The following is a 27567-nucleotide window of genomic DNA, read 5'->3' on the forward strand; positions in this document are numbered from 1 at the left end:
AAAGTTGGAGGAGCCGAGCGAAACAAATCGGCCGACTCGACGGTCGTGAGCCGACTGATCTGTCCGGTGGAATGTTCGGGGGCAGAGTGCGCGAGCGGAATGCTTATTGCCGATCGGCCGAGCCAAACCGAGGCGAGCTCGAAGCGTTTGCGCATGCGTCGGTTTCGTATAACTCGCTGATTTCGCCTCAAGCTTATTTATTTCGAACCTGAGACTCGCCGCGCAACCACGTGCTACGATCGCAGCTGCGACTCAACTCGGTCGGACTGTCTACTCGAGTAATACACAAACGCTTCGATATTCGTTTCTCGATAAATTTTATCGAGCGCAAGTAATTCGTTTCGTTCGAAGGAAAGAAAGAAAAAAAAAAAAAAAAAAAAGAATTGAATAGGAATTGAAGAGAAGATAGAGGAGCGAGAGGGAAAGGAGAATAGAAGAAGGCGCGATCGTGGACGCGGAGAAAAGAGAAAAGAAGGAAGAGAGGAGGGAAATTTGCCGCGGTTGACACGAGCTGTTCGAGAAGCGAATCTCGAATTACCTTTTTTTACAGAATCACTACGCCTCGTCGGTGCATCGAACTTCTTCTAGAAGCTACTATACGATAACCGTGGGACGTTCCCGAGCTTATCGATTTTTCCTTTAGGGACAGTTTAAGGGGACTCTGTTTCGGTGCGGTGTGCGACCATCGTTTCACCTTTGCTTTAGAGGAAGAGGAGGAAGAAATTTCGCTGAAGCGAAGGAACTCGTTTATTATTTATCCTACGAGTCTTACGAGTACGAAGAACATCACTGTGATACGATTCGTCAGGATCAGATTTTTACACCTCTGTGATCTGTGTGCTTTGTGATAATCATATTTATTCTTTTACGAAGACTTTTAAATTTATTCGTAGCCCCGATCCAGTAATCCATTATTACGAGAGTCATCGTATTCTTAATCGAGGACGAATAGGTCAACGAATAGGTAAGTATTATATTTATTTTTTTCTTTTTCTTTGTTTTTTCTTTTCAAAAAAAAAAAAAAAAAAACAGGCCATCGATGGCATTCGCAGCTGCTTTCCAACACTTTCGTTATATTCGTTCTATTCGCTTTTCTGCGCTTCATTCCCTCGATATTCGCGCGTCAAACGGTTATCTCAGCTGTTCGAGAAATTGTTGCGTGACACTGGTTTGCAATCAAAACTTCGTTTCTCTTCACCGAATTTACAATATTTACGTCTGGAACGCGTTCGAAGAAACTCGTGTCAGATCGAGATCGAGAATCCGATATATATCGTATATCGCGATCCTTTTATTATTATAAATTTTACAAAGAATACCTTTGATCGGTTGGCATGACTCATCAACTGCTTTACAAAGAAACGCGACAAGTCCGAAATACCGATGGCGTTAGCCAGCGAGCTGTTTCGAAATTTCACGGGTCGTTTCGTCGGAAAAAATTTTTGAAAATTTTCGCAAAATACGTATTATATTCGAGTCGAATTCATAAAAATTCATTTCCGCGAACGAGTTGTAGCGCCGTCTTTCGACAGGGCTCATTCACCGTGGAGAAAGAGAGAGAAAGAGAGAATCTAGTAGAACTGCGTATCGTAGGAATAACAGAAAGAGAGGAGACGCTGATTGCGCGAAAAAACTAGCATGACCGCGAAACGACTCGAACTCGGCTATCGTGTAAACGGATCGCGTGGTCGTCCAACTTTCCGACAATAGCAGCGTGTGTGTGTGCAAACCAGGGGCAACGAGTATTATTCCGAGCCCGTAAGTCGGCGGAGAGCCTAGAAACGTGGTCGAGAAAAACGGACTTCGTGCCGGAAGCTGTTTCCAACCGAGTTCCGCGCGATAACTACGCGAATGAGAGGCGAGGCGGGTGTGTAAATCTCGTGTGACGAGGATATAATCGCGATGAAACAAACAACTGGAGGCGTGGCGCGCGAGAAAGGATTTTAAGTTTTGGAAAAAAAAAAAAAAAAAAGAAAATAAATGCGCGACGATTACGATTACGATAACGAGTTTACTAAGAAGCGGGGACTTTTCACTTCGGACGATCATTATCAGAGATAAATGATAATGCGCGTTCTACATTGTTTGCCTCGTTCCGATTCAAGAGTTTCGTAATTGTTGTTTGTCGTTAACTCGAAGTTTCGTGGATTCCTCACTCGTATCTTTTTTTACTTATACTTATCGAAATTCCGTGTAACGTTGATGAAATTTCCTTAGTCGATTGTCCATCGATTTGAATGATCTATTGTATTAATAGTAATACTTTATTCAAATATTTATTGAAATAACGTCAATGGAATCTCGTTCTTTGAAGTTGAAATGTTTACTAGCTATCGATTCGAGCGATCTATTGCAATTATAGCAGCAAGAGTGGGATTGTATTTACAAGTAAAATAAAAGTTGTCGATCCGATTTCTCGTTTCGCCGTGATCTTTGAAATCGTGATCGCGTATACAACAACGAAACGAATGAAGTGATATTGAAAGTAATACAGCAATTGGAAGAGTTGACAGATGGAAAAGAAAAAAAAAAAAAAAAATTGGCGCGAAATATAAAACTTGGTATAGCCATTTACGAGCGATCTATATTGGTTAACGATCCAATATAGATCGAGTCAGAATTAATAATAAGGTTTGATAGATCGATCTATCGATCGCGTTTCCTCCGCTAAGAAGGAAGAAGGATGAACCGAGAAGATGCACGGCTTCGAGGTCGATGCTTCGACCGAAATAATTCTTCGGGAAAGAATTCGCGGGGCCGGGGATCCACTTTGGCCTATCCCTGCAACTAGAAAACGCTCGCAAGGACGGCGTTTTAATGCAATTAGAGATCAAGTTTTGCCGAGTTCAGGTCATCCATTTACTACCGGTTGCTCTCCTTAGCTACTCTCCTTAGCCACGTCTCCGCTCTACGTGTCAATTTATAAAAATCAGTCGTAAAGTTAAGAGCGCGTCTCTTCTTTTCTATTATTCTCCTTTATATTATTCTTTTCTTATTAATCGCACGTCATTTACACATAAATCGATAGTAATTTTCCATAGTAAAAATAGAAACGAGGAAAAAAAAGACGAGGAAGAAAAAAAAAAATCGCCAACGTCGTTCGACCACAACGATCCCATGCACAAACATTTACAAACATTTTTAAAATCGATATTCTCTGAGATAGCGAATCTCGATCATCGCTTTCTCGAAACCCGAAACCTTCCTTCCCTCCTTCCTTCCTTCCTTCCTTCCATCTCTTTCCCTTCCAACATTTCCACGCTCGAGCAAAGTGTAATCTGTGGAATTAACAACAAGCAACGAATGCGCAGTTCTAATTGAAGCGCTTCGATTCTCCTCTTTTAAACAGCTTCCTCTCGGCTGGAGACCCAGCCACCGTGACGCCGACCGATATTTCCTAAGAAAATATCGATCTGCCCACGCACACACACGCGCGAATACAATTAGGCGACGCGAAAAAGAGAGATGCAAAGCTACACTTTGGGCAAGGGAGGGAGGAAAGCCTTATTTGTGCAAGATTGCAACAACAAACGGCGATAACGCAACGAGTTTGATTTCAAATAGGAATGTGGTGGAATGTGGTGAAAGAGAATGTGGGGAAGGCACGCGACGAAAAGAAGGTGGGAAATTTGGACGAGTTCCATTGTTCGAAATGGAACTCGGCTTCGTTTTGTTCGTGTGAATAAATTCGGGGAAAGGAAAGCAGGAATCCAAGAAGCTTGGATCCAAGCGCGGGGAGGAAAGCGAGAACGAAGTTTCTCGAAGCTTGGTTGCTTAGCTGCGACTGCTATCGTTGGTGCTGACTCTCCTGGAACGCGAAGAGGTAGGGATCCCTCTCGGTAAAAACGAACCCGATGTAGGTTCTGTGTACACAGCAATTCCTGGAGCGTGTGCATCGTGTTCGCATAGGTCACGATTCCAGCGATGGAATTATAAGCGCATGAATTTGAAGGATATTGTTCCATGGTTCGTTTTTTTACGAGAGATTCGTCGAAACCGAAAGTTCGACGATGGTTTTGAATCGACGAGGATAAGTCGAGATTAAAAAAAAAAAAAAAAAAAAGAATAATTCATCGTCAGTTAATTTTCCTCGAGGCGTTCCAAGAATTTTGCATTCCTGTCTGGCGTTGATCGATCGGTCTTTAGATTAGATCGGACCTTGATTTTGAACTCGAGTCGATCCTTCGAGCAAAAGGAAGGAAAAACCTCGAGTTTTTACGTAACTCTCGACAAACAACAAGTATCGGTTTCCTCGATAAAGTTCTTGCCTCGATTCGAGCACAATTGTAAGAATACAATTACAAAGCGATTCCATTTTCTTGCGAATTAGATCGGAAAATCGAATCGGACGGAATATCGGGCGTACGTTCGACGAGCTGAGGAAAAGGAAAAACCTAAAAGAAAGAAGAGAGAAGTTTCTCGAAGGTTTGCTCCGTAGACTCTCCGTCTCTAGACCCGCTCGAAAAGGAGAAGCGCGGCGAGAGAGAGAGAGAAGGTTGTGACGAGAGAAAGAAGCCGATTCGAGTGCGTCATCTTTGAGAAAGGGAGACACTCGTTACACTCGTAACAGATTTAGAAGGCGTACGGGACGAGTAAAACTTTGAAGGGAGAGAGGAGGAAGATCGAGGAGAGAATTTAGAAAGGAGACAGAGAACAAGAGGATTAAACGGCGGAAAGGTGGGCCAGGTGGCGGGGAAAGGAAGGAAGGAAGGAAAAGAAGAAAGGCGAGCTATTGTCGAACCGAGGGATAAAAACAAGGCGTTTAAAAACGGAGCTGGGAAATATAAAGGACGGGGCGACAATAGAGAGGAAGAGAAGACACGAGTATATACCATTGGTGAGGAAGATGACCAAGAGCAAACCGTTGACCGCGCCTGAGCGAAGAACGAACGACGTGTTCGACGAGGAATCGATCGCGGTCCGATCGAGATGGCGAAATCTCGCCGCCTTCTGGATACTCGGCCTGTGCAACAATTACGGATACGTGGTGATGCTTAGCGCGGCGCACGACATCCTCGAGAGCAAGTTTGGAACCAGGGTGAGTAACAACGTTCCTCTTTCATTTATTCCGTCGACGAATCAGCTTCGCTTTCGGGCCAGAAAGGGGAAAAGAGAAAGAGAACTCTGCTCTTTTTCTTTTTTCCCCGTCCCTTCTTTCGTACCAAGAAACGGTAAAAAAACGGAAGGACGAAAAGGAAGGAGGAAGGTGAAAAAGGGCGGTGAAATTCGATGCGCACGAGAAAAAAGAAGAACTCTTGAATTACTATTTTTAGTGTCGCTTTAAGTCCGGGATGGAGTCACACGGTTATAATTAACGGTACCGTAATGCCATATTCGTAGAATCCGGACGAGTCCCTGTTAAAGTATCACGGAGTCGTGCCTCGCCGAGGATACTCTCGTTTCCGGCGATGAAATCACGACGAACGCTCGCCTTAAAAAGAGCGGCATCTTTTTCTCGTTATTTCCCATTTCTCCGCTCCTCGCCTCGACTCCCTCCGTTTCTCGATCGAAATCCCTTCGTTCTCCCGAAAAAAAAAAAAAAAAACGCGCGAAATCTTTGTTTCGTTCGTATATCCATCGACCAGTTTCCAAACCAGCGACAGACGCTCGATTACGAAACGACACGTAACCGATGGCGCGTTCCGCGAAGCGAAACGTCTTCGAACGTCAATTCCTCGAGATCCTCTCGTGAGATTATCACGCGTTTAACCGCGGCCGTAAATCATAAGCGACAATTAATCTTGATAATAATGGGCGAGCAAAGATACGTGTAAATTCGCGGAGACGTAACGAACGATCGAGCGAGTGCACTCGGACTCGTATAACGCGCCCGCTGCACAAGACACGATGAATCATCGATACAGTACACGCGGCCGTATTACAGCGCTACGATTAGGTCCTCGTATCGATTGGATTCCTTGTTGTCACTCGATGATGCTCCAATTTCCGCAGGAGTGTACACGAACTTAATGGTAAAGTTCTGGAAGGAATAAGAAAAAAAAAAAAAAAGAAAAGAAAAGAAAAAGAAAGACAAAAGGGTAATATCTGTTCGAAGCGTGTGCATAGGACGTAACAATATATATATATATAAAAGTTGGTTGTTATTGGTTCCTTCGCGATCTCTTCCTTTCTAACGCGTAATCGTTTCGATCGGGTCTAAAACGTTGCGACATCGTTGATCGAGTGTCTCGATGCCCACGCAATTTTACACGCTTGTTTTTAAATGCAGCTGATATTTTCAATCCAGAACGATTTATGAATTGTATCCGCTATATATATATATATATATATATATAGTTGGGGGTCGTCTCTTTATCGTCTCGACGATTTGTCAAATAAGGAATCGGATATTCGTCGGCGCCGAACTGATCGATCGATGTTAACGAGTAACACGACTCCTCTTCCACGCGTTCGAGTTTCGAAACTTTTTACACTCTTTTTTTTTTTCTTTCTTTCTTTTTTTTTTTTTTTTTCTTGTTCTCGTTACCTTGACGTTATCGGGTACATTAGCGAGACTTTTAACACGCGACGATTAGGCCAAGTTTACACGAAAGACGTTTCACGCTTCGAAGCAAAAAAAAAAAAAAAAAAAAAAGAAAAAAAATATCTTGGCACGTTTCAAAGACTTATTACTTTTGTAAACGATGTACACGATCCGGGCATAACAATGCCGTAATCCAATGCACGGCATGATCACGGGGTAACGTGCGGTTGAAATTCTAATCATGATTGTAAAACTTTATGATTTAATTAATTCGCGTCTAGTATTATAATGTATCCATCGCGGCAACTTCGCGGTCGATTCGTCTTCTCGACGATTAATCGTCTCGTTAAACTAAATGCTCCTCCTCGTGATCCTCATTGTTGACGCGAGCGAGGCGGAGATAGCTTTGTTAACAAGAAATAACAGAGAAGAAGCGGGACGAGGGAGCGGCGGCGGAGGAAGGGAGGGAGGGGGACCGGGGGGGAGGGAGGGAGGGAAAAGTTGTTGGAGCGAACAATTAAACTGAACTACGTGGACGAGACTGAACAGATTCTTGTATGAAGAATTTTCGTTATGTCATCGACAAATCTATATACGTGCATCTCGCATCGTAGAATATTTTCGCCGCCTCCACCGTCTCCTTATTTGCGCTCTTTCGACCGCGATTCGAGCACGTTTAGAAACGCGATTTAACTTACGTAAGCCGTGAATAACCACGGAGAATTAATATTCCAAGGTGGTAATGTCCGTGAAATAGAGATAGCAGTTTATGATAATTTCCGTATCCGTAAACGATTGTACCAACCGAATTGTGAAAAGAAAAAAAAAAAATAAATAAATAAATAAATAAACGAAGCTGATTTTTCCGATTTCACGTAAAATGTTAAATTCTTTTTTTCTCCGTATCGTTTGAACAGGATGCATTAATCGATTATTCTTTTTTTTTTTTTTTTTTTTTTTTTCTCGTTTTTTTTCCTTCCTCGTTTTCTTTCGTCTTTGGTTTCGTTTCAACTATATTAAGGATCCCGGCATGGAGTTCACGAATGGCACAATCACGACGACAAACCACACAGGGATCAGATCCTGCAACACATTGTCCACCGGCGCCATATTGCTGGCGGACATATTGCCCTCGTTGGCGGTGAAAATAATCACGCCGTTCCTGCCTTTTCACGTACAGTGAGTATCCATTCTTTTCGTTTCCAATTTATCTTGTCTTCAATTATCTGCCATTTGATTTGTTCATTCATCGTAATTTCGACGTAAACCTGACATATATATATATATATATACACTGTATATATAAGCGGGGCAAATCTTTGCGTCGAGCACTGAAAAAGAGCCAGTATGAGCACTGAAAAAAAAAAAAAAAAAAAAAAGAAAAAAAAAGAGAAAGATCAACAGTAATATGGTAATATGGTAAACGAAACATATTTAAAAACGTACGCGCGAACGGGACGGGACGAGCATTTTTTATTGCATTTTTTATCGAATTTTTTCTCTCGAACGATAACCAACTATTTAAATAATTTAATGAAGTCGAAATTACCGACAATGACTCACTAATTCTTCTCGATTTCACGGTTCGTGCGACGTGGTAGCGAAACGATTGATCGCGCGAATATACGTGATTTATCTTATCGATGAGTTTGTCCGCGTATCGCATCGATAATGGGCACATCGTGACATTTGCGTAGTGACATTTTTCGAGAAGGAAAAAGGGAGGAAAAGGAGGACGCGAGGATCCTCCTATTCGATTTTGAATAGAGATACGAGAGTCGTAATCCTTCGAGAGCGCGAAAATCGTATTACGTGTTCAGCGCGTTTCTTCCTTTTTGGTGAAACGTAGGAGGCCGGTTGACGTCGTACGCTTCTCATCGCACACGCACATTTTATTTGTGGCCTATGACTTCTCTAAATGACGTTTTCTCCGGCCACGAAGGCCGCTATACACACTCGGGGGACGGATCATCTCCGGAGTCGTGCCCCTCCGCGGGCACGTCGCTATTTCCCGTGAATGAAAAACGCTAATCGATTAATCGAATCGTTAATTACAGTGCTCGACTGGCTACCTGTGTGTTATTTTCCGCTGCAGGATTCCTCGTGGTGTCGTTGAGCACTACTGAATGGCTCGCCATTCTGGGCGTCGTTATAACGTCACTCTCTTCCGGTTTGGGAGAAGTTACTCTGCTGAGTTACAGCCACAAGTATCCGAAGTAAGTACCATTCATCCGTTTCCCTCCATTTTCTATTCATATTGTTGGTATTTTTTTTTCTTTTTTATTATTATTATTATTATTATTCTCTCTGAATGATCTATCGCGATCGTTTCTTTCTCTCTATTCTATATCGACGAACATTGTACACAGACAGTGTTTTATGCATCGTGTTCTCCATCTTTTTTTTTTTCTTCTTTCATTCAATTTTCTTCAGGAATAAAAAAAAAAAATAATAAACGCGATTACAAATGCATGCGTCGAACGCATCGTATTTTTTCTTTTTTTCTTACGTTCGTCCTTTAATAATCGTCTTTTTGTTCGTTCTCTAACGAACACGATAATGATAATAATTTATTATCTGTGTGTCTCTTCTGATCTTAGCCGATGCTCGAGGATCACAGAATGTGCGCGAGAGAGAGAGAGAGAGAGAGAAAAAAAAATAAACGAGAAAAAGATGAAATTAGGAATGAAAAAAAAAAAAAATAAACGTAAAGATAGAGAGAGTAAAACGGACGAAAGTAGAAACGGCGAAAAGAGATAAAAAGAAAAAAGAAATACGATGTAAAATCAATTGATGCAGGGTATTGAGGCAGCGGAGCATAAAACCGCAATATTGACATTTTAGACAGTTGTTCCAGAAAAGTAGAGATAAGATAATGGTCGTCGACAGGTTGGCCTTCCATGTTTAAGACTAGAAAAAAAAAAAAAAAAAGTATAATATGTGTAATAATACGATACGAAAGTTTTGATACGAAAATAAAATAAGATAAAAAAGAAAAAAAAAAAAATAAAAGAAACATATAAAAAAAGTACAGAGTACGGGATTCTGAAAAAACTCGTTGCGAGCACGAGGTACGTCTGTACTTATGTGTAATAACTGTTAATTACGATCTACTCTATTCTTCCCATTATCTGTATCTATCTATCTATCTCTATCTATCTATCTATCTATCTATCTATCTATCTCTTTTTGTCATTTTGTCATTCTCTCTTCACTAACGATTAACCTTGCCGTTGCAAAAGTTCATCAGAAAGAAACACAACTCGCGACTCGTGACTACATATACAATATATATATATATACACATATATATACGAGTGAAACGTGCATTTCAAACGTGTATCCGATTCTAACACGATCATTCGTAAGAATTTATGGAAATTCGAGATTTTAGGAAAGATATTACGTCATGTTCTATTTTTTTTTCCCCTTTTATTAATTTTTTTCTCTTTTTATTTTTATTATTTTTTTTTTCCCCCCTTTATCGTTAAAACTCAGTTATCATCCTGCCAGATATTAATCCGTCCACATTCGTTGTCGAATTCTCTTCCCGTCTAACCTTCGCCATTGTTCCCCATCATAATTGAGAGCGATTCATTGTTTCGCAGACAAGTAATCGCGACATGGTCTTCCGGTACTGGAGGCGCCGGAATAATTGGCGCGCTATCTTATGCCTCCCTCACCACGTGGTTAAGCAACGAAGATACATTGTTACTTATGTTAATCGTACCGATCATACAAGGAATCACTTTCTGGTTGGTTCTGGTCCATCCGCCGCAGTCCAGTATCCCGATCACTAAGAACGGTATCGACAGCCAAGAGCAAATCATTGAGATCCCTAGGAAGAGCTTTAAAGAAAAGATCAATCTGGTACCGGGATTGCTGAAGTATATGATTCCTCTCGGGCTCGTGTACCTCTTCGAATATTTCATTAACCAAGGATTGGTAATGCTTTTTTGTTACACGAGCTTTTTTGTAGAATTGTGTTTGCCCTCTCTCTCCTCCTTTACCTCTGCTTCTTAGCTGTATTGTTTCATTTTTTTTTTTTGTTTTATTATTTTCTTTCTTTTTTTTTTTTTTTTTTTTTTTTTTTTTGCCTTTATGTATTTCACGCTAATAAGATTACAAAATATTGTTGCTATAATTTCCGGCTAAGAATAGACGCAATTACGTATGGGCGTACGTAATAGAATAACACGGATAATCCAGGTGTTCTCATCGACACGTGTCACTTTAATCTTTTACAGTACGAGCTGATCGAATTCGACGGCATTTGGTTAACTCACGCCGAACAATATCGCTGGCTTCAGGTGGATTATCAGATTGGAGTGTTTATCTCGAGATCGTCCGTCAATCTCGTCACGATTAACAAAATCTGGATCATGGCTGTGCTACAGGTATCGACCAAAAACTTATTTACTCGTTATCGATATTCAATGGAAACGTACGAGATCTCCTCCTCCTCCTCCTCCTCCTCCTCCTCGATAATCGTAATCGAGCGTGTCAAGATTTATATCTTCGTATCTTTCTATTTCTTTCAGTTTATCAACGTTATTATTTTGCTGTTCGAGACGCTCTTCTATTACTTGCCCAACATTTGGATCGTGTTCATGTTCGTTTTGTGGGAAGGCCTTCTCGGTGGTGGGGCATACGTGAATACATTTTATCGAATGTCCACCGAGGTAACGTAAATTTTACTTTGACAAATTATCGTCGTTCCTTAATCTATGCGCATGGTATCTTTGCCTATGTGATGTACACATACTCTCCAATATCTAATACCATAATAATAATAACAACAACAACAACAATAATAATAATAATAATAATAATAATTAAAGAACGGCACGTAATATTATTTCATCTGATTTGCAGATTCCAAGAGCGGATCGTAAAATTTCCTTGGGCATTGCCACGATGGCCGATTCCATTGGAATCGCGTTGGCTGGTTGGTTATCTATGCCGGTTCACAACGCCATTTGCGGTCTGCCACAACCAAAACGAGTGGGAAGCTAGAAGACAGAAGTACGAAAGAAAAGTATTTTTTTTTTTCTTTTTTTTTTTTTTTACAACAACGATTATACGAATGAGCACGATCGTCATGCCGTGATAAACAAGTATGTTATTTATTGTCGAATCATCTTCGATCACGTCCACACGGCCTCGAATAACGTCGATAATCGAGTGTATATAACGTCGTTCGTAAACCGCAACGGTTTACAAACACTATGTACTGTCAGTTACAATGTAGATATAGCGAAACGTCGAGACGATCATTTTCGATCATACCTCTCCGTTTATATTTAACTTTGAAACCGCAAAGTATTCGAGCATCGTTCGAAATATTAATCGTAACAGTTTGTCGTCATATATATATATATATATTCTTTTTTTTTTCATCCGAGATACGGAAATGAGGACGATGGTTGAAAAGTGTGGACTACGATTCACAATGAAGTGCTATCGATACCGATGTTCCTGAATGAGAAAATTCAACTCGTTAGATTGTAAGTTCGATCGATTCTGAGATTTATTTGGTACAAATATTTAAAAGACTAGGAACAGGATTATGTTACAACTGGTTAGATTTTATTTTGTTGTGAGTTTTCTTTTTTTTTTTTTTAAAGAAACGAAGAACGAAAATACGCGACAAACGAGCCAGAAATTGGATGCAGACGAGGAAGTCTCGCCTCGATTCAAATGTATTCGATAGAATTCGATCCACGTGGTCGAGTGTCGCCGCTGATACACTTGTTAAACGCGATAGTTTACCGATTATGGTTACAAACACGTGTAAATGCGTTTTTATGATGCGTCTTTAGCTATTAGGTTTTTACGCCGTTTCACGTTGGTCGTTCGATGATAAGAACGATACCAGTATTTATTAGTTAGCGTAACGCATCGATTATCCGCCGCTTGTCATGGGTGGATTCGATGAATGAAACAGCGAATTCGATTTACGATATTTTTTTTTCTTTCTTTCTTTCTTTCTTTCTTTCTTCTACTCGATTATATGGTTTTGGAAAACACGCACTGGTAAAGAGATTACCACTATTTTTAATTGTTTAATTTCGCTTGAACCATGATGCACCATCGCGTATCTACAGTAATCTACGAGTTGAGCGTTGTTTCTCAACGCCTCTTCAGAAATCAACTCCACTTTCTTTCCCTTTTTCATAAAACGAGAGAAAATTAAATCGAATTTTAATATCACAACGGAAATTTTTTAAACATTCCCTCGCGGACAGAATATTTGTTGGAACACGCGAAAGTATTAATTATAATCATTATCGAATCGAATCGCGGATCAAACATCTGGAAGGACAAAAATTCGTCTCGACGAACGAGAATTTCGTCGCTTTTCGACGCGAGAAAAGTCCTTCTTTCTCTCTTTTTCTTCTTCTTCTTCTTCTTTTTTTTTTCTAACAAAATAATTCGCCTCTTCCTAAATACATATTGTATATGTGATATATCGATAATACTGTTTCCTACATTTATTTTGAAATATAAATATATATATATATATAGTATATATATATATATTTATATAAAAGATATTATATTGTTTACTACGTCGTAATATATTATATATTTGTCGTTGTAGAATTGGAACTGCTCGTGACGCGTTTTTTTTAAAATGAAATGTTGCGGTTCGCGGTTTTCCCCAATTTTATTTTACTGTATTATTATTTTTCCTTCCTTCTTTTTATTATAATAATAAGAAAAGAAAAATTGAAAAGAACAACGAATGACGAAAGAGAATAGCGTGAACAATAATAAACTGTAATTGGAATAACCATGTGTAATTTGTTGTTGTGTTATTACGGATTCGAAATAAACGGTGAAATCTTTTTTTCAAAATCAGTCCTCCTTTTTCTTTTCTCACATCTATCATCACTCTCGATTCTTCCATTGTAATATCGAACGATAGATCCGAATTGTTAACGCAAGATTGTTCGAGCAGTTAGGAACTGTATTTCTTTCTTTTGGAAGCGCACCGCATGCATTTATCCAAGGAAATTTGTTATACAATCCAAGCAGAGAACTCGAATCTTTCATCTTCAAAGAAATCAAAGATTTGAAATTTTCCTATATCACTTGGAAAGCTTCGAGACTCAAGCTCGATGCTTCTAAGAAACATTCATTTTTTCTTTTTGCAATGCCGTTAACTTTACATATCAAGTTTCGAATCTCAAAAATCTTTAAAGAAATCTTTCATCGAGTTCCAGTAAAGATTACATCGAACATATGAACGGATAGCACACGTTTCAAGAATAACACGCTAGTTCAACGTTTTGCTTCTTCTTCGAGCATGTAAATTTGTCTAACACGCGTCTCGCGCAAAACCATTTTGATATTAATCGTTTTTGATATTGATCGCTCGTATTGTCGTCTCGTGTTGGCCGCTCCGAAATGATCGATTCGAAATATACTTATATAACTTAGTTGGAAATTGACCTCGAATCTCCTCGACCGCGCACACAAACTAGTTACACGTACAAAAATGTCGGACGATATTTGTAAAAATAACCACGAAATATCATTTTGATTGAGCTTTCGATCACGCGCACCGCTCCAGAATCAGTTTACCCGATTCCTCGTACTCTTGCCGCGACAACCACATCTGCTGGAAGGATCCAAGGGAGCTGAGGATCGATCCACCGATCCACGCACCGTATCTCCGTTCGCTCGAGCTGTTCGCGCTAATTATTTTCAGTCTCATACTCTGTAAAACTCATCCGATCAACGTCGAACTCTACAAAAAATTGCTTTCAAAAAAAAAAAAAAAAAACAATGATACTCACTGGAGGAGTCTTGCTGGCTAAATCACGATTCAGTCTTTCGCTAAAACCTTGGAGGCAGGAATTGCCGCCGGTAACCACCACGCTTCCGTACAAACTCTAAAAAAAAAAAAAAAAAAAGAAGAAGAAAAAGAATAGTATTTCATTTCAACAAATGAGATTAATTAATTATCATCGATTTCTTTCGAAGACTGTTCGAGATGCGTCGAGAGGCATAAAAGAAGTAGCTTACAGGTCTGATGTCCATGTCGCACATGCCCACACTGGTGGTGACTAGAGGACCAACCCCAAGAATGCTGGCTCCAACACCCTTCACGTTGCTGGGATCGAACAGGGCTTCGGGAATCATCAGCCTGACGGAACCGAAATCATCGTTGTACCCGGTCGGGAACTCGTAGTGTTTCATTGGCAAAGTATTGGCTACATCCTCGTCGTAAGGACTGTCCGAGACTTGCAGACAATTCATTTGAAAGTCTTGCAACAATTCTCTGACCATGTAGCTCATCCAGGAAGACGTTGGTTGGGGACCGGCCCTCTTGATCCAGCGTGGTGGATCCCTTTCACGGACCACATCTGTGCCATGATATCGTATCGTGTCAATCGTCTTTCCTCGACGCGATCGATCAATCTACGTACGAGGAGAAGCAATGGGGAACGTGCGCTGGGGTACAAATGTACGAGCGTTTGTTGCCTGTTTATAAATAGACGCGGACCGTCGTATCCGGAATTACGAGATATTAGAAAAGAGAAGGGTCGGTTAAAAAGGGGAAAAGGCGATGGAGAAAAATGTTGAGCTCTAAACGATCCTTAACCCTTTCAAAACCGCGAAACGATGACGAGTGTTCGGTAAATCTGGCCAGCGCGTGCGCCAACGTCGAATGAATGCATTCAACGTGTTGCGACCCGAGTGCTCTGCACACAGCGCGCCGTTCATCGTTCAAAATGCACTTTGAAAAGGATTCAAACTGCTCCCTTTTGTGCCTTATAATAGAAACCGCTCCACCACGCGTTCCTTTTTATCACCACGTCGATCTGTTAATCTATCTAATTAACAAGCCAATCGGCCGAAGTCAACGCTCGATCGGATTAAACTCGCCGCCATTGCTTCTCCCCCCTCGTCTTCGATTTATTATCGATCGATCGAGAAAAATTTTTCACAAATTTTTGCCTTTGCTCGCGACCAGGCAGGCCGGCGTCAGCTCGATCTCCTTCTCCTCGAAGAATTGCCTGCACTGCATCGTGATGAAATCACCGCCTAACGGGCTCTTCACGATCCCCTGGGTGATTACATAACCGTCGTGCACAGGAACCGCGCTCGTGTGAGTCGCCCCGCTGTCCACCACCATGGCCGTCGATCTTCCGTTCGCGTACGCGGCCAAAACGGCGTTCTTGCAGATGTACATCGCCGGAACGTTGAACTTCTCGAACATCAGCTCCAGCAATTTTTCCCGCTTCAACCTCGTGTTCCAAGGGCACTCGGTCATCAGGATCGGATGGTGTTCCGCGAGAGCGTGAAGCCGTTGCTTGTACGTGTACTCCGTCAGCCGCTCGAACATGTCCCAATCCTCGATCATCCCGTCCTTCATTAAACTAACCATCTCCATATCTGGAATGATAAAATAAACAGCTCACGTAGTTGTCCTCCTTTTTTACCATTTTTTTTTCTTCTAAATATAAAAGGATACGAATCGTGTTATGAAGACCAATCCAGAATATTAACCGGAATCAAAATCGATGCGATGGAAAAATTGGTACACGCGATACCGCCACCTTTGTTACCTTTTTTTTTTTTTTCCTTCGAATGGAATTCACGAGCGAGAGGAAAGGAAGCGTCAAAAACCAAAACCCGGAGACCAAGCGTGATAGGATTACGGAATGATCGTACCCTTCTTTCGCACTTGAATGGCCGTGACATCGATGTTGTAGTGCTTCCTGACGTTCTGACCTCCGTCCGCCGACTCGACGCTGTCCTCCCATACACCGAGGGTGGTCGGGATCTCAGCCTTCGGCGTGTCCTCACCGCCATAACCAACGCGTAGGCTCTGGTGTCCAACGTCGAAAATTATAGCACCGACCTCGTCTGCGGCAAAAATCGTAACGATTTACCCGAAAATTCCCTTTCGCGGGGCGGCGCACCCCTTTTTTTTCCGCGTAAATATTGCGGACCGCGTATCACATACCTCCGCCGTAGACACCACCGCTCATAGTATCTGGAGAGGAAAGCAAAACGTCGGCGCATGCCCGCCAACCCTGTATGTTTCGACCTCACCGGTCCATACTCCTCTCCCCACCCCTCCCCACCCCTCCCCTCCTCTGCCCCTTCTTCCTCCCTCGTATATCGAGGATTCCGCGACCCTACACACCCGCACCTATATCGCTCCTTTTGCATATTCCAATCTACGATCGGGAGGAGGACGAAACGGTGCGATCGATCGGCACCGTTTTAACCGAATCGAACCCTTTCCGTCGGAGCGGCTTTGTCCGGACGAAGGGAGGCTCGTCGTACGTTCGAAGGGAAGGTTTACCGTCCGATTATTATCTATATACCGAAATTTCTATATTTCTTTTTTCATAATTCTCTTTTTTTTTTTTTTCGTGTCAATTTTTATCATACGACGTCGAGCGTCGGCTAGTGTCGGCTAGGATTTAAAATAAAATCGAGAGAGACACGAGGAGAAAGGAGTGCAATGAATAATAATAACGTGGCAGACAATCGGATATCCGTTATGGAATTAGTGTTGTATATTTTACAAAGTAAATAGAATATAAACAATCTAAAGTCGTCTAAAAACACAATAGTACGAATTTCGTGGTAAATCATTCGTTCATATATTATAAAGTATACGATTTGTCAACAGATCGATATCCCTTCTTTCGTAGCCCCCGATCATTTCGGTGCTCGCGTTGCTTCCTGATCGGGGACGCCGAGATATAACGAGAGAGAGAGCACTCAGACTCAAAAATCATCGTCACGTTGCCGAGTGAACGATCGATTTGCTTGCACGTACGATTATTAAACTGATTCGATGACAACAGATGGGTTTACGTAGACTCGGTAAGTGTGTGTGTGTGTGCGTGTGTGTGTGTGTTTTTCCCTTAACGACAGTCGAATAAATTTATTAATACTCTGCGTGTTTTTTTTTTCCCTTTTATTTTTTTACCTTATCTTTTATTTCTTTTTTTTTTTTTTTTTTGGTTTTTTGTTTTTTTGGTTTTGTCGTCTGGTTTCCCGTAGCGTATCACTCGGTCCGTCGATCGTTAATCGACGCGCGAAATTCAAACGCGGCGAAACGATCGCTTTCAACTCGTTTCAACCAAGTATCGAATCTTTTTTATTTCCCTTCGTTTTCTCGTGATCCGCGTCGTTCGTCGCGTTTCTTTCCGTCGTGTCGAGGTACACAAACACGTACCTTAACAATTATTTAACAGCATTGCATAATTACAGACATCTTACAGACAATTTTATTTATTTATTTATTTATTTTATATTCTTTTTTTTTTCTTTTCTCTTATTTTGCTTTGAACGTTAAAGTTTTACGTCTCTATACGTCTCGTCTACTTAAAAAAAAAAAAAAAAAAAATATTTCAGTCTCGCAGTAAATGAAACGACACCGATGACAACGACGAAACATCATTTTTGTTCTTTCACGGCCTAGCTTCGTTTATTTATTACACACGCGTGAACGTGGGCTGGTTGGTTCACACGAACGAGAAATACGCTTGCGAAAGGAATTTGATCACGCTTCGCGTTTCTTTTTTTTTTTTTTTCTTTGTTGAAAAAAGACGACTGATCGAAAATCAGTGGATAAAACGATCTACGAAATTGGAAGACCAAGTAAACTCGTAACAAATCGTAACACTCGTATTGCTCGTTTGGGATATGCACTCGGTATCGAATGGAAACCGAGTATTTCTTCGTGGGAATTTATGCTGCAACGTAGTCTTAACAGGACGATTTTCGCGTTCGACGATTAATATTTAGTCGACGATTCGAGTCTTTGATCTTAATTAAAAAGATAATAGGAGTCTTTTCTCGTCACGAAGTCGAAAAAAATCTTCCTCGCGCTTGTGGCAGAGTTATGGCTCTCATCTGTCGCAGTCTTAATGCCGAATGAATCTCACACGTCAAAACGGACGTTGTTGATCGAACTCGAACAATTATGCGCGTAATCGTCGTTCGATAAAACCTGCGATAAAAATTTACCTAATTCGCAAAATGGGGGGGACGAGTCTCCTGTAACGATGATCTTCGTTTTCTCTCGTGACAACAACGAGACAATCGATAAAAAAGTTCGATCGACTCGAAAAATCGAATAAACGATGGTCGCAGGTTCTTTCTTTCCTCCGATCGAAAAACTAAAATTGGCAGTTCGAAGAATACATGATCGAGTTCGTTCGATAGGTACGTTCGTTTCGTTTCTAGGATACGATCCACGCTTTTTCTTTCTTTCTTTTTTTTTTTTTTTTCTTTTTTTTTTCCTTTCCATCGACATAGGCCAGGAACACGAACGGGGGGCACGCACGATCGCCACGATGGCCGATGAATAAATTAACGAAAGACGGACCTACGATGGTGCATTCCTCTTTTTTCTCTTTTCTTTTCTTTTCCTTTACATCGAGATATTTGAAATGAAATGGAGTTTCGTTCGTTTCGCTTGGTATCACCGTTCTCTACAATTCTTCATTTTTATTTACACCGCGATTACAAAGTCACGGACGTTTCGTTGGCTGGTGTGGCCGCGATCGAGGTCGCACTCCGCCTCGCTTAGCTCAAACGCGTCGGAGAAGCCCGAGGGTGGGTCCAGCTTGGGGACGAACAGATTCCCTGATCCGTCACGCTCCTGGTCCCGATTGGAGCAGGAATTGCTCGACTGGTGCTTGGAATTGCCAAACCCGGAGATTGGGCCGAAGTTGGAACGGGTCTCCTCGCTGGTATGACGCGCCAGCTGTAACATCCTTCGAGAGGAACGAGCATCGACCATTAATTCACCTCGTTTCAAACTTTCGATTATATAACGATTACAACATATACATATATAGTTTTTGTTTCTCGAATAAATCTCTTACTTGGATCTTCCCCTTCCAGGAAACGATTTTCTCTCAAAAATCGGTGAGGGTTCTGTAGACGTGCTAGATTCTGGTCCATGGTACAGGAAGTCTGAAAGCAAGAGAGAACGCAACGATTTTTCACCATGATGAGAAAATCGGGCGAGCGTTTTCTTCGAAACGACGACGACGACTCTCCCTCCCCCTCCCTCCCTCCCTCCCGATTCCGTTCCAACGAAGACAACAAACAAGCGTGAAATACTCGATCACATATTTGGTGCACTCTAAATAAACAGTATATAAATATATAAATAAATAAATAAATAAATAAATATATATATATATATACATATTTATATATATATATATATAGACAGGCAACGGGGGAACGGACGTCGAATCGGTGGTACTGCGTGGTGCATGGAAAAAACTAGGTAACACTCTTCCTCTCCTTTCCCTTTTCCCTTTCCTTTTTTTCTTCTTTTTTCTCCTTTATTCCACACATGGTCATCACGGTCATCGAAAGGGAGGAACGAGAAGCGCGCCCTCTTTTTTCTCTCCCTTTTCTTTTCTTTCTTTTTTTTTTTTTTTTTTTTGAGCAGGATCAAAGACGAAACTAGAGACAGACCAGGGATGTAGATAGATAGATAGATTGGAGGAATGAAAGAACAGAAGAAGGATGAAAGATTTGCATACTGTGGACACGCGAGTCGGCCGCAGACACCGAGTGGTGGGAATCGACGAGGTGATTTGAAGACTCGGTTCGGCTGCTGGTCCCGACTTCCGTGTCGCTGTCCGAGCCCAGGGTGTCGTATTCCTCCGACTCGGACTTGCCCTGACTGACCTTGTGCGTTTTGTGCAACGGCGCAGAGGACGAACGGCCTCCGCGCACCTTAGTGTACCGGTTGCAATCCGACTGCAATCACACGGAATTTGTTTCCATGAATTTTCGCACATCATCGCACGAGGAGACGCGCTACACCGATATATATTCATATCTTTATATCGAATATCGATAGCGAGAATTGATCGTTAGTTCGTTGCTAGATCCAGAGATCTTCGGATCAGAGTCACATCCCATTTGTCGTTTCATATACAATGTCGCGCACACTCGTAAGTCACCACCGGATTTGCTAATCTTACAAATACAATAATAATAACGCGAGTCTCTTCGTTCTTTTTTTCTCTTCTCTTCAACATCTTTTTCGTGACTTATGGACGGTAACACATGTGGCGTGGCGATGTCCGATGTACAACACCGTCGTGCATATTTAAGATCGATATTTGTATCGCGGTACGTATTTATCGAGTCAGAGATCAAGCGACTCTGATCTTTGAACTCGTTTCACGACTCGCACTACTGTCTCTTCTCTATGATCAAATATATATATACATATATATATATATATATGATCCATGATACGTAGATATCATATACCTGAACATCGGTATTCGAGAAGACGTATACTTTCTTATTCTACAGCTATACGAGCTAATAAATGACAAGAGATTGGCGAGAGATGTGTAGATTATGGCGAATATATACATATATATATGTATAATACATGTAAGAAAAAAAGTATCGTTGTTGCATCGGTGTTGCGGTTCCTCGATGGACTGATCAGGACAGATGCGAAACGAAGCAAGGTGGGACCAGCAGTCACAATGATCGATCCTCTATGATGCACATCTGTTCTACTCGATCCACGCGCGTTTCTCTACAAACACGTTCTTTTCTTTTTTTTTTTTCTCTTTAAATTGTTTCTGCGTCTGAATTATTGTCTATATCTTTGGAGCGACGTTTACGACACGACACGATGTTATACGAGCCCGTGTTTTCGAGCCCGCGTGTTTTCGAGCTCGCGGAAAAAAAAAAAATCGTACAAACAAACGTTCGTGCCAGACAATCTGTGCTAAACAACAAACCCGATAGCCAAGACCGATACGCACGCGCGAAATTGTGATCAGGATCGTGCATAAGCGCGCTCTTGCTGCAACATGCTCTGAAGCGAAATTCTAATGCGATTTTAATCCCCTTCTGCTTTCTCTACCGATCCGATTTTTCCATCGTTCGGTATACATATAAATATACGATAGCGAGGAGGAAGCGAAGCTTTGCTTCGGAATACGTTTCACTTTGGTGAAACATGGTGAAAGTTCGTATCTTTTTCTTTTTTTTTTTTACTATCGATGCAATTTTGTAAAAATTGTGGAGATGTTCGTTTCGATGTTATTTATTTATCTCTTTTTTTAACATTCGAACATCGTAGCAAAAAATACGAACTTTTGTTCGAAGCAATTACACGTGAAGAGCGTTGCAAGGACGAACTCGAGAATGCATGCGGTGCGCGCAAGTGTGTTCTCCTAGTTAGGTCGGTGAACAGGCACGACGAATGACGAATGGTGGAAAGTGGCGATGGTGAATGACAAAAGCAAACTGAACGTGGGACGATACCTCTCGTAATTGAAGAGTGTCGGCTGTGGACAGACGGGGATCGTGATAGACGAAGGTCTGAAGAGGCGCCGCGGAATTACATCGACTATCACCCCCTGGTGGTACGCTCTCCTCTAGCTGGAAGGTGGCGTACGGATAGATGTCCTCCGAGTATTCTGCAATCATGTTTCAACGCGTCTCTTCTTTGCTTTTTTCCTTTCTTTTTTTTTTTTTTTTTTACAAATTTTCGCTCGCTCAACTACTCGCATCGATGGATTGTAGCTTTCGACGAAGAGAACGTATTCTCTTATTACGTAACAGCTAATAAAAAAAAAAAAAAAAGAAACGAGCCATCAAGGTCGAATGACCACACGTTCGAGACAAGAAAACCACTGAAAGACGTCTTCTTTTTTTTTTTTATCGCCGCAAGTAAAATTTACACCTCGTTCGAAACAAAGAAAGAGTTGTAATCAGCCAATTAAGCCAAGTTAACAAGCGTTTCTCCCCTCCCCTCCCCGGATTACCTGGAATTTTTTCCAAGGTACCCATCTCGTGTATAGGCGAGCGAAGCGGTTTGCGCACGGTCGCGTAGTACTGTTCACGCTGCTCCATATTCTGCTTATTGTCTAAGGCGGCCGCAGTCTGGGCGTCGTGAAGGCTCGCCATCTCCCCTATAAATGGACCTACGGTCATTATCATTAAAACGTTACCCACGCGTGCCTACGTCGGATGTCGCAAATGTGCGAATGTACTCGATTCGGCCAATCGGCTACTCTTACGTTTACGGAAACAATAGAAAACGGCACCGGCGGCGGCGATGATCGCCAGTGAGCTCAATATCAGAGGGATGATCAGCTTTAGATCCGAGTAGACGGACGTGTGCTGAGGGATGTATTGATCGATCTCCACGGATGGGACGGTGCTGCTGATGTGAGGTTGCAGGGTCGTTATCCTGTATTCGGCCACCGAAAAACCCGCGTTGTTGTGCGCCCTCGTTCGAATGTCGTACGTAGTCCCAGGCTGCAGCTCGCTCAGCGTGTACGTTTTCTGCACCTGGGCAAAGAACGCCGTTGGCTGTTTGTCCTCGAACTAATTTACTAATTTACGCTGCTACTAATCCATCCTTCTTTCGCGTGAACACTTTTTTTCTCGGGCGAACAATCGAATTGTTTGAATATCGAGGAAATTTTAACGAAACGAATCACAGAATCAAATTTCTCTCGATCTCTCTCTGCGTTTATTTTTACTTTGGTAAATCCGATTTGAGAGGAGAGAGAGAGCGAGAGAGAGAGAGAGAAAATGCTTGGAAAAATAAATGGAAGAGAAAGAAAACTCGCCACAAATTCGCAATCTTGGCAGAAATATTTCGCATTAGCGCGGCCGAACGTATAAACTGCCACGTTTGCTATATAATACCATGAATTTATCGGCGCAAAATATTCGCTGCCGTCACGAAATCACCTCTTGGCATTGGGTCGAATCCGATCGAACTGTACGGAAAGAAAATTGGGCGTGTCGTACCTCGATATTATTCGACACCAACGTCCAAATATCTTCGCCATTCTTCCTGTACTCGAGCTCGAAATGCGTGATAGGGCATCCCCCGTCGTTCCACATGCTCAGATGAAGAGTGATCCACGACACGTTCACGGTGACGAATTTATCACCGTTGCTGGGCGAGTTCTCCGGCTTCGATCCGTTCGTCGTCGCTTTCACTATCTCGCTTGGCGAGCCCATGCCGATCCGATTGTACGCCGTCAGATACATTTGATAATCGTTCCCGCACCACAACCTCGACAACACGAAACTGTTGATCTTGTGGGAGACCTTCATCTCCTCCCATTCGCCCGATTCCCGTTTGTAGTGAAGGATATAACCCCTGATCGGAGCGCCGCCATCGTCCCTGTTCTTCCATTGGACGTTGATCGAATTACTCGTCGCGCTGGTCGCGTGAAGCAACGGAGCCGCAGGTGGAACTGTGAAAAACACCAATTATTCCGTCCGAGTTTAATTAATTCTCATCTCGAAAGCAATTTTTCCATATATATATATATATATATTTTTAGAAAAAGGAATTGTGAACCTAACCTTGCACGGTCAAACGATGCGTGATCTGATCGGATCCGTGACGATTCTTCACGTAGCAAGTGTAATTTCCACTGTCCTCCCTATGAAGATCCATGATCTGGAGCGAGCCTTCCGATAACAAGGACACCCTGCTCGACGATTTCACTATCTGCCCCCATTGTTTCCATGTCACCGACGGCTCGGGGTTCCCCACGCTCTGACACGGTAACGTCACGTTCTGTTTCCACGGGACGACCAATACCGTCCCGAACGAATATATCGCCGCACGGACTGTGGATCAAAGGAAGAGATACAAATTCTAGACGATAGATAGGCAAAACATTTGCAAACTGTTTGTACGAGGATACGATTCGTTCGTCGTCAACGCGATTGGAAAAATAACAGAAATCTTTTTCCAATCGAATTCTTCTCGCTCACCTTCGCTGGAAAGCGAAACCGTGACGAGTTGCGTCTGAGGCCCCTCGCCCACCGACGTCACCGCTGCGATGCTGAACTCGTACTGATTCTTCTTGTGCAAACTCTCCACCTGGTAGCTCGTCTGATACGGAGGCAACGACCGCTTGTACCATTTTCCCTCCGGGCTTACCCACCGGATGTGGACGTTGTAAGACGTGATATTCCCGTTGCTCCTGAGCGGCGGCTGCCAGGACACGATAATCGACGTGGCCGACCTGACCACGGCCTTCACGCCGGCAGGCACCTCGGGCAGATCCTCCTCGGTGACGCAGTACAGCGACGAGGACGCGATGCCGTCCCCGGCCCTGGTCGAGGCCAACACTTGGACAGAGTAATTCGTGTACTTCTCGAGGCCGTGGATCACCACGGTCAAGGCACTGGTGATCTTCGTCTCCGACTTGGGCGACTCGGTCAGCACGTTCATGTTCTCCCATATCACCTTGTAGCTCTTCAGTATACCGTTCAGACTCGAGTCGGGGGGCGCGTCCCACGAGACTTGGAGCGACTGCGAGGTTAACGCTGTACAACGGATGTCTTGCGGCGGGCTGCTCGGCACTGCGGCAAATTTCCATTTTCGTCAAACGACATTCCCGCTTCAATTAGAGTTAATCTAATCGATCGGATTTGCTCTCGCGGGAATTCTCTACGTCGATGGTTTTAATCGTTTCGAGTGGAAATTGAAATACGATTTCGGGGGAACGAAATATTTACGTGTCTTTAGACGTGTTTGGATCCATTTTTTATCCGCGAACGAAGAAACGGAGAGCAAGGTGGAAGCATATTTTCTAAGAGCGAATTTAATCCACGATCTCGCGATGTTTCTTTTTTTTTTTTTTTTTTTTAACTATTTCCAAACGTTTGCGTTTAAGATAAAACGCGAGGCAAATAACGCGGTTTCGAATCGCCTCGAGCGATCAAAGACTAATATTTGACTTTCGACTGAATATTTTAAACGAGCGAAAAAAAAAAAAAAAGAGCAACTCCGTCTTGGTTAAGCAGCTATTTTTAAATCCAAAGATTTCGGTTGTCGAAACCGATTCGCTAAAATACCTCGCGAGAGAACGTGCATAAAAGGCGCGTTACGCCCAACGGAATTAGTTGATAGTGGAGGGAGAAGGTAGTTTGGAGTTTAACTCGCGGCTGGATTAAAGAACTTATTTGCAAGCAGATCAGTTCCAGACAGCTGGCTACCGAATTTATTATTTATTCGAAACTCGAGCGGATATAGAACGGTTGGTATTCATGGCGGAATTCCTGATAGACGGCGCTATTATTTCGTTCATGAATTTTTGAACGTCAACTCGTGTTCGTTAAACCCCTCTTTCCTCCTTTCTCTTCCTTTCCTTCGTTTCGTGATTTCGATAGGATGTCCGATTTTACAGGAAAAGATTCATCCAAAGAGAGATGAAATCCAACTCGTTCGAGGGGAAAAGAATTCGACAAGCGTCTCCTCTTCCTTACCGTCCTCGAGGGTGGTGGCGACCACTTCCGGTGTCATGGGACCTTGGCCGAGCACGTTGTACGCCTGCACCACTACGCTGTACCTCGTAAACTTCTTCAAGTTCGTCAACTGGTATTGCGTGCCGGGCATAGACATCCTGGCCAGGCCCAGGGCCACGCTCGCCGTCGAGATTCGCCTTTCCACCGTTCTATACGTGTACTGATCCGACCCCAACCTAGACACATCGATTAAACGCAACACATGACAATAACCGTACCCGATTCAACCAAGTCTCTTTACCCATAATTTAACGAGATACGTTTAATCTGCCTGGGTTGAAACGAAACATCGATGCGCAACGCAAAGTTAAAATGTCGATCGAAATCGAAGGATCGCGTTTAGATACTTTTCCCAAAAAGTATTTCGACGTCGATGGTTCACCCGGCGGTTGTTTATCACCGCATAGAATCGCGTTATCCGAGGGATGGTGCACGGTTAAGGAGCGGTTCCCATCGTTACCTATGTTCCTTGTATCCGATGTGATAACCGAGTATCTCCCCGTTCCATAAATCGTGATCGGGTGGGTCCCAGGTGACGTTGAACTCGGTCGAGGTGACAGGATCCACCTTGAGATTTCTCGGCGGGCCGCCAGGCTTCTCCCCTTCCGTCGTCGTTTCCAAAATCTGGGGAAAAAGGAAATCGCCGCCGGGATGATTCGTCGCGCGGGATTATTAAATTTTTATCGCTCCCCCCCCCCCCCCCCTCCCCTCGAGATCGAACGCGATAGGAATCTTAATCACGCGCAAGACGATTACCACCGCGCACAGGGTGGAATTCAACGGGCGAGAAAATTGCAATTCGAGGCAACGGCGCTTTGAGGCTCGAATATCGATCTCTCGTATAAATCGACGCCCCTCTCGGGATGGGATGGAAAGGGTGTCTGGTTGAGAGAGAGAGAGAGAGAGAGAGACTCGACATCGTGTTAAACCTGGGTATACTCACGTCGCTCGCCTGACTACGACCCAATTCGTTCTCCGCGTATATTCGGAACTGATAGGAGACAGCCGGACGAAGACCGGTCACGTGAGCGTGCGCCTGGCTGCCCGCCACCGTCATGTGAAACGTGTGATCGTGCCATACTTCTGTAAAATATAAATTGCGTCGGCTAGAAAAAAAAAGAAAGAGAAGAGCGAGAAAAAAAGAAGCACACCTGTTGAACGAACCTAATCCCGCTATATATATATATATATATATGTATTACATCGAGTCTTGAATTGTCTACTAGTAGTCTAGCTAGGGTTAAGCTCAAGGAAAATTCTCTTTCATTTTTTTTTTTTTCGAATACGAATCGTCCCCAAGATTCGATGACGAAGGAAAGCATGCGAACGAACGATTACCGGTGTCCGTCTTGTACTCGATGATGTATTGGGTGATGGGGCTGTTGCCATCCTGGCTGGTCGTCCAACTGATGTTGATGTAACGGCTTCCTTTCTCGATCACGTGAAGATTCCGGGGGAAGTCAGGCGGCTCTTGATCGGCGAAAGAAAAAGAAAAAAAAAAAAAAAAAAATTCCTTTCGTTAAATTGCGTCTCTAACAACACAATAACCGGTGGTGATAAGCTAACGCTTGGATACGTGATCGTTACGTGACGCAGAAGCATCCGAGCGAGACGGATATTTTATTTTCGGTTGGTGAAACGCGAAAAAAAAAACGCGTTAAATTAAATGGACGAGTCGTGAAACGCGCCGGTATACATTACGATAATTACGCGGAGCGCGATTATACGCAGATACCAAGAACCAGGAAACATTATTG

The 27567-nt window shown here is 42.7% G+C and overlaps 3 protein-coding genes across 4 annotated transcripts in view; 1 reads left to right on the forward strand and 2 right to left on the reverse strand.

The window, feature by feature from the left end:
• Window positions 1-179: 179 nt before the first annotated feature.
• Window positions 180-19668, forward strand: Cln3 (CLN3 lysosomal/endosomal transmembrane protein, battenin). 2 transcript variants are annotated; one of them, XM_086906834.1, is made up of 8 exons: window positions 180-964; window positions 4331-5038; window positions 7506-7663; window positions 8542-8700; window positions 10093-10429; window positions 10732-10881; window positions 11026-11166; window positions 11360-19668. In XM_086906834.1, the coding sequence occupies exons 2-8, from the start codon at window positions 4847-4849 to the stop codon at window positions 11498-11500; spliced, it is 1278 nt and encodes a 425-aa protein (XP_086762960.1). In that variant the 5' UTR covers window positions 180-964; window positions 4331-4846; the 3' UTR covers window positions 11501-19668. The 2 variants fall into 2 exon arrangements, with proteins under 2 accessions (XP_086762960.1, XP_086762961.1); XM_086906835.1 differs by lacking the exon at window positions 8542-8700.
• On the reverse strand, window positions 12089-16508 carry LOC100866168 (actin-like protein 6B). The gene is made up of 6 exons (XM_003696785.3): window positions 16467-16508; window positions 16172-16366; window positions 15455-15892; window positions 14519-14859; window positions 14290-14385; window positions 12089-14210 (listed from the first exon to the last, which is right to left on the reverse strand). The coding sequence occupies exons 1-6, from the start codon at window positions 16489-16491 to the stop codon at window positions 14046-14048; spliced, it is 1260 nt and encodes a 419-aa protein (XP_003696833.1). The 5' UTR covers window positions 16492-16508; the 3' UTR covers window positions 12089-14045.
• LOC100866116 (cell adhesion molecule Dscam2) overlaps window positions 17007-27567 on the reverse strand; it is a 115336-nt gene continuing 104775 nt past the window's right edge. Inside the window, exons 14-26 of the mRNA XM_086906828.1 lie at window positions 27149-27280; window positions 26754-26893; window positions 26271-26434; window positions 25772-25986; window positions 24272-24865; window positions 23855-24124; window positions 23288-23742; window positions 22546-22819; window positions 22291-22449; window positions 21788-21942; window positions 20029-20248; window positions 19354-19444; window positions 17007-19242 (exon numbers count right to left, since the gene is read on the reverse strand). Coding sequence (XP_086762954.1) covers window positions 18978-19242; window positions 19354-19444; window positions 20029-20248; window positions 21788-21942; window positions 22291-22449; window positions 22546-22819; window positions 23288-23742; window positions 23855-24124; window positions 24272-24865; window positions 25772-25986; window positions 26271-26434; window positions 26754-26893; window positions 27149-27280 — 3134 coding nt within the window. The 3' untranslated portion in view covers window positions 17007-18977. The remainder of the gene's footprint in view (window positions 19243-19353; window positions 19445-20028; window positions 20249-21787; window positions 21943-22290; window positions 22450-22545; window positions 22820-23287; window positions 23743-23854; window positions 24125-24271; window positions 24866-25771; window positions 25987-26270; window positions 26435-26753; window positions 26894-27148; window positions 27281-27567) is intronic.

Source organism: Apis florea, unplaced genomic scaffold (genome assembly GCF_048593485.1).
Source record: "Apis florea isolate Af1SG1 unplaced genomic scaffold, ASM4859348v1 contig_2495_pilon, whole genome shotgun sequence".
Classification (NCBI taxonomy): domain Eukaryota; kingdom Metazoa; phylum Arthropoda; class Insecta; order Hymenoptera; family Apidae; genus Apis; species Apis florea.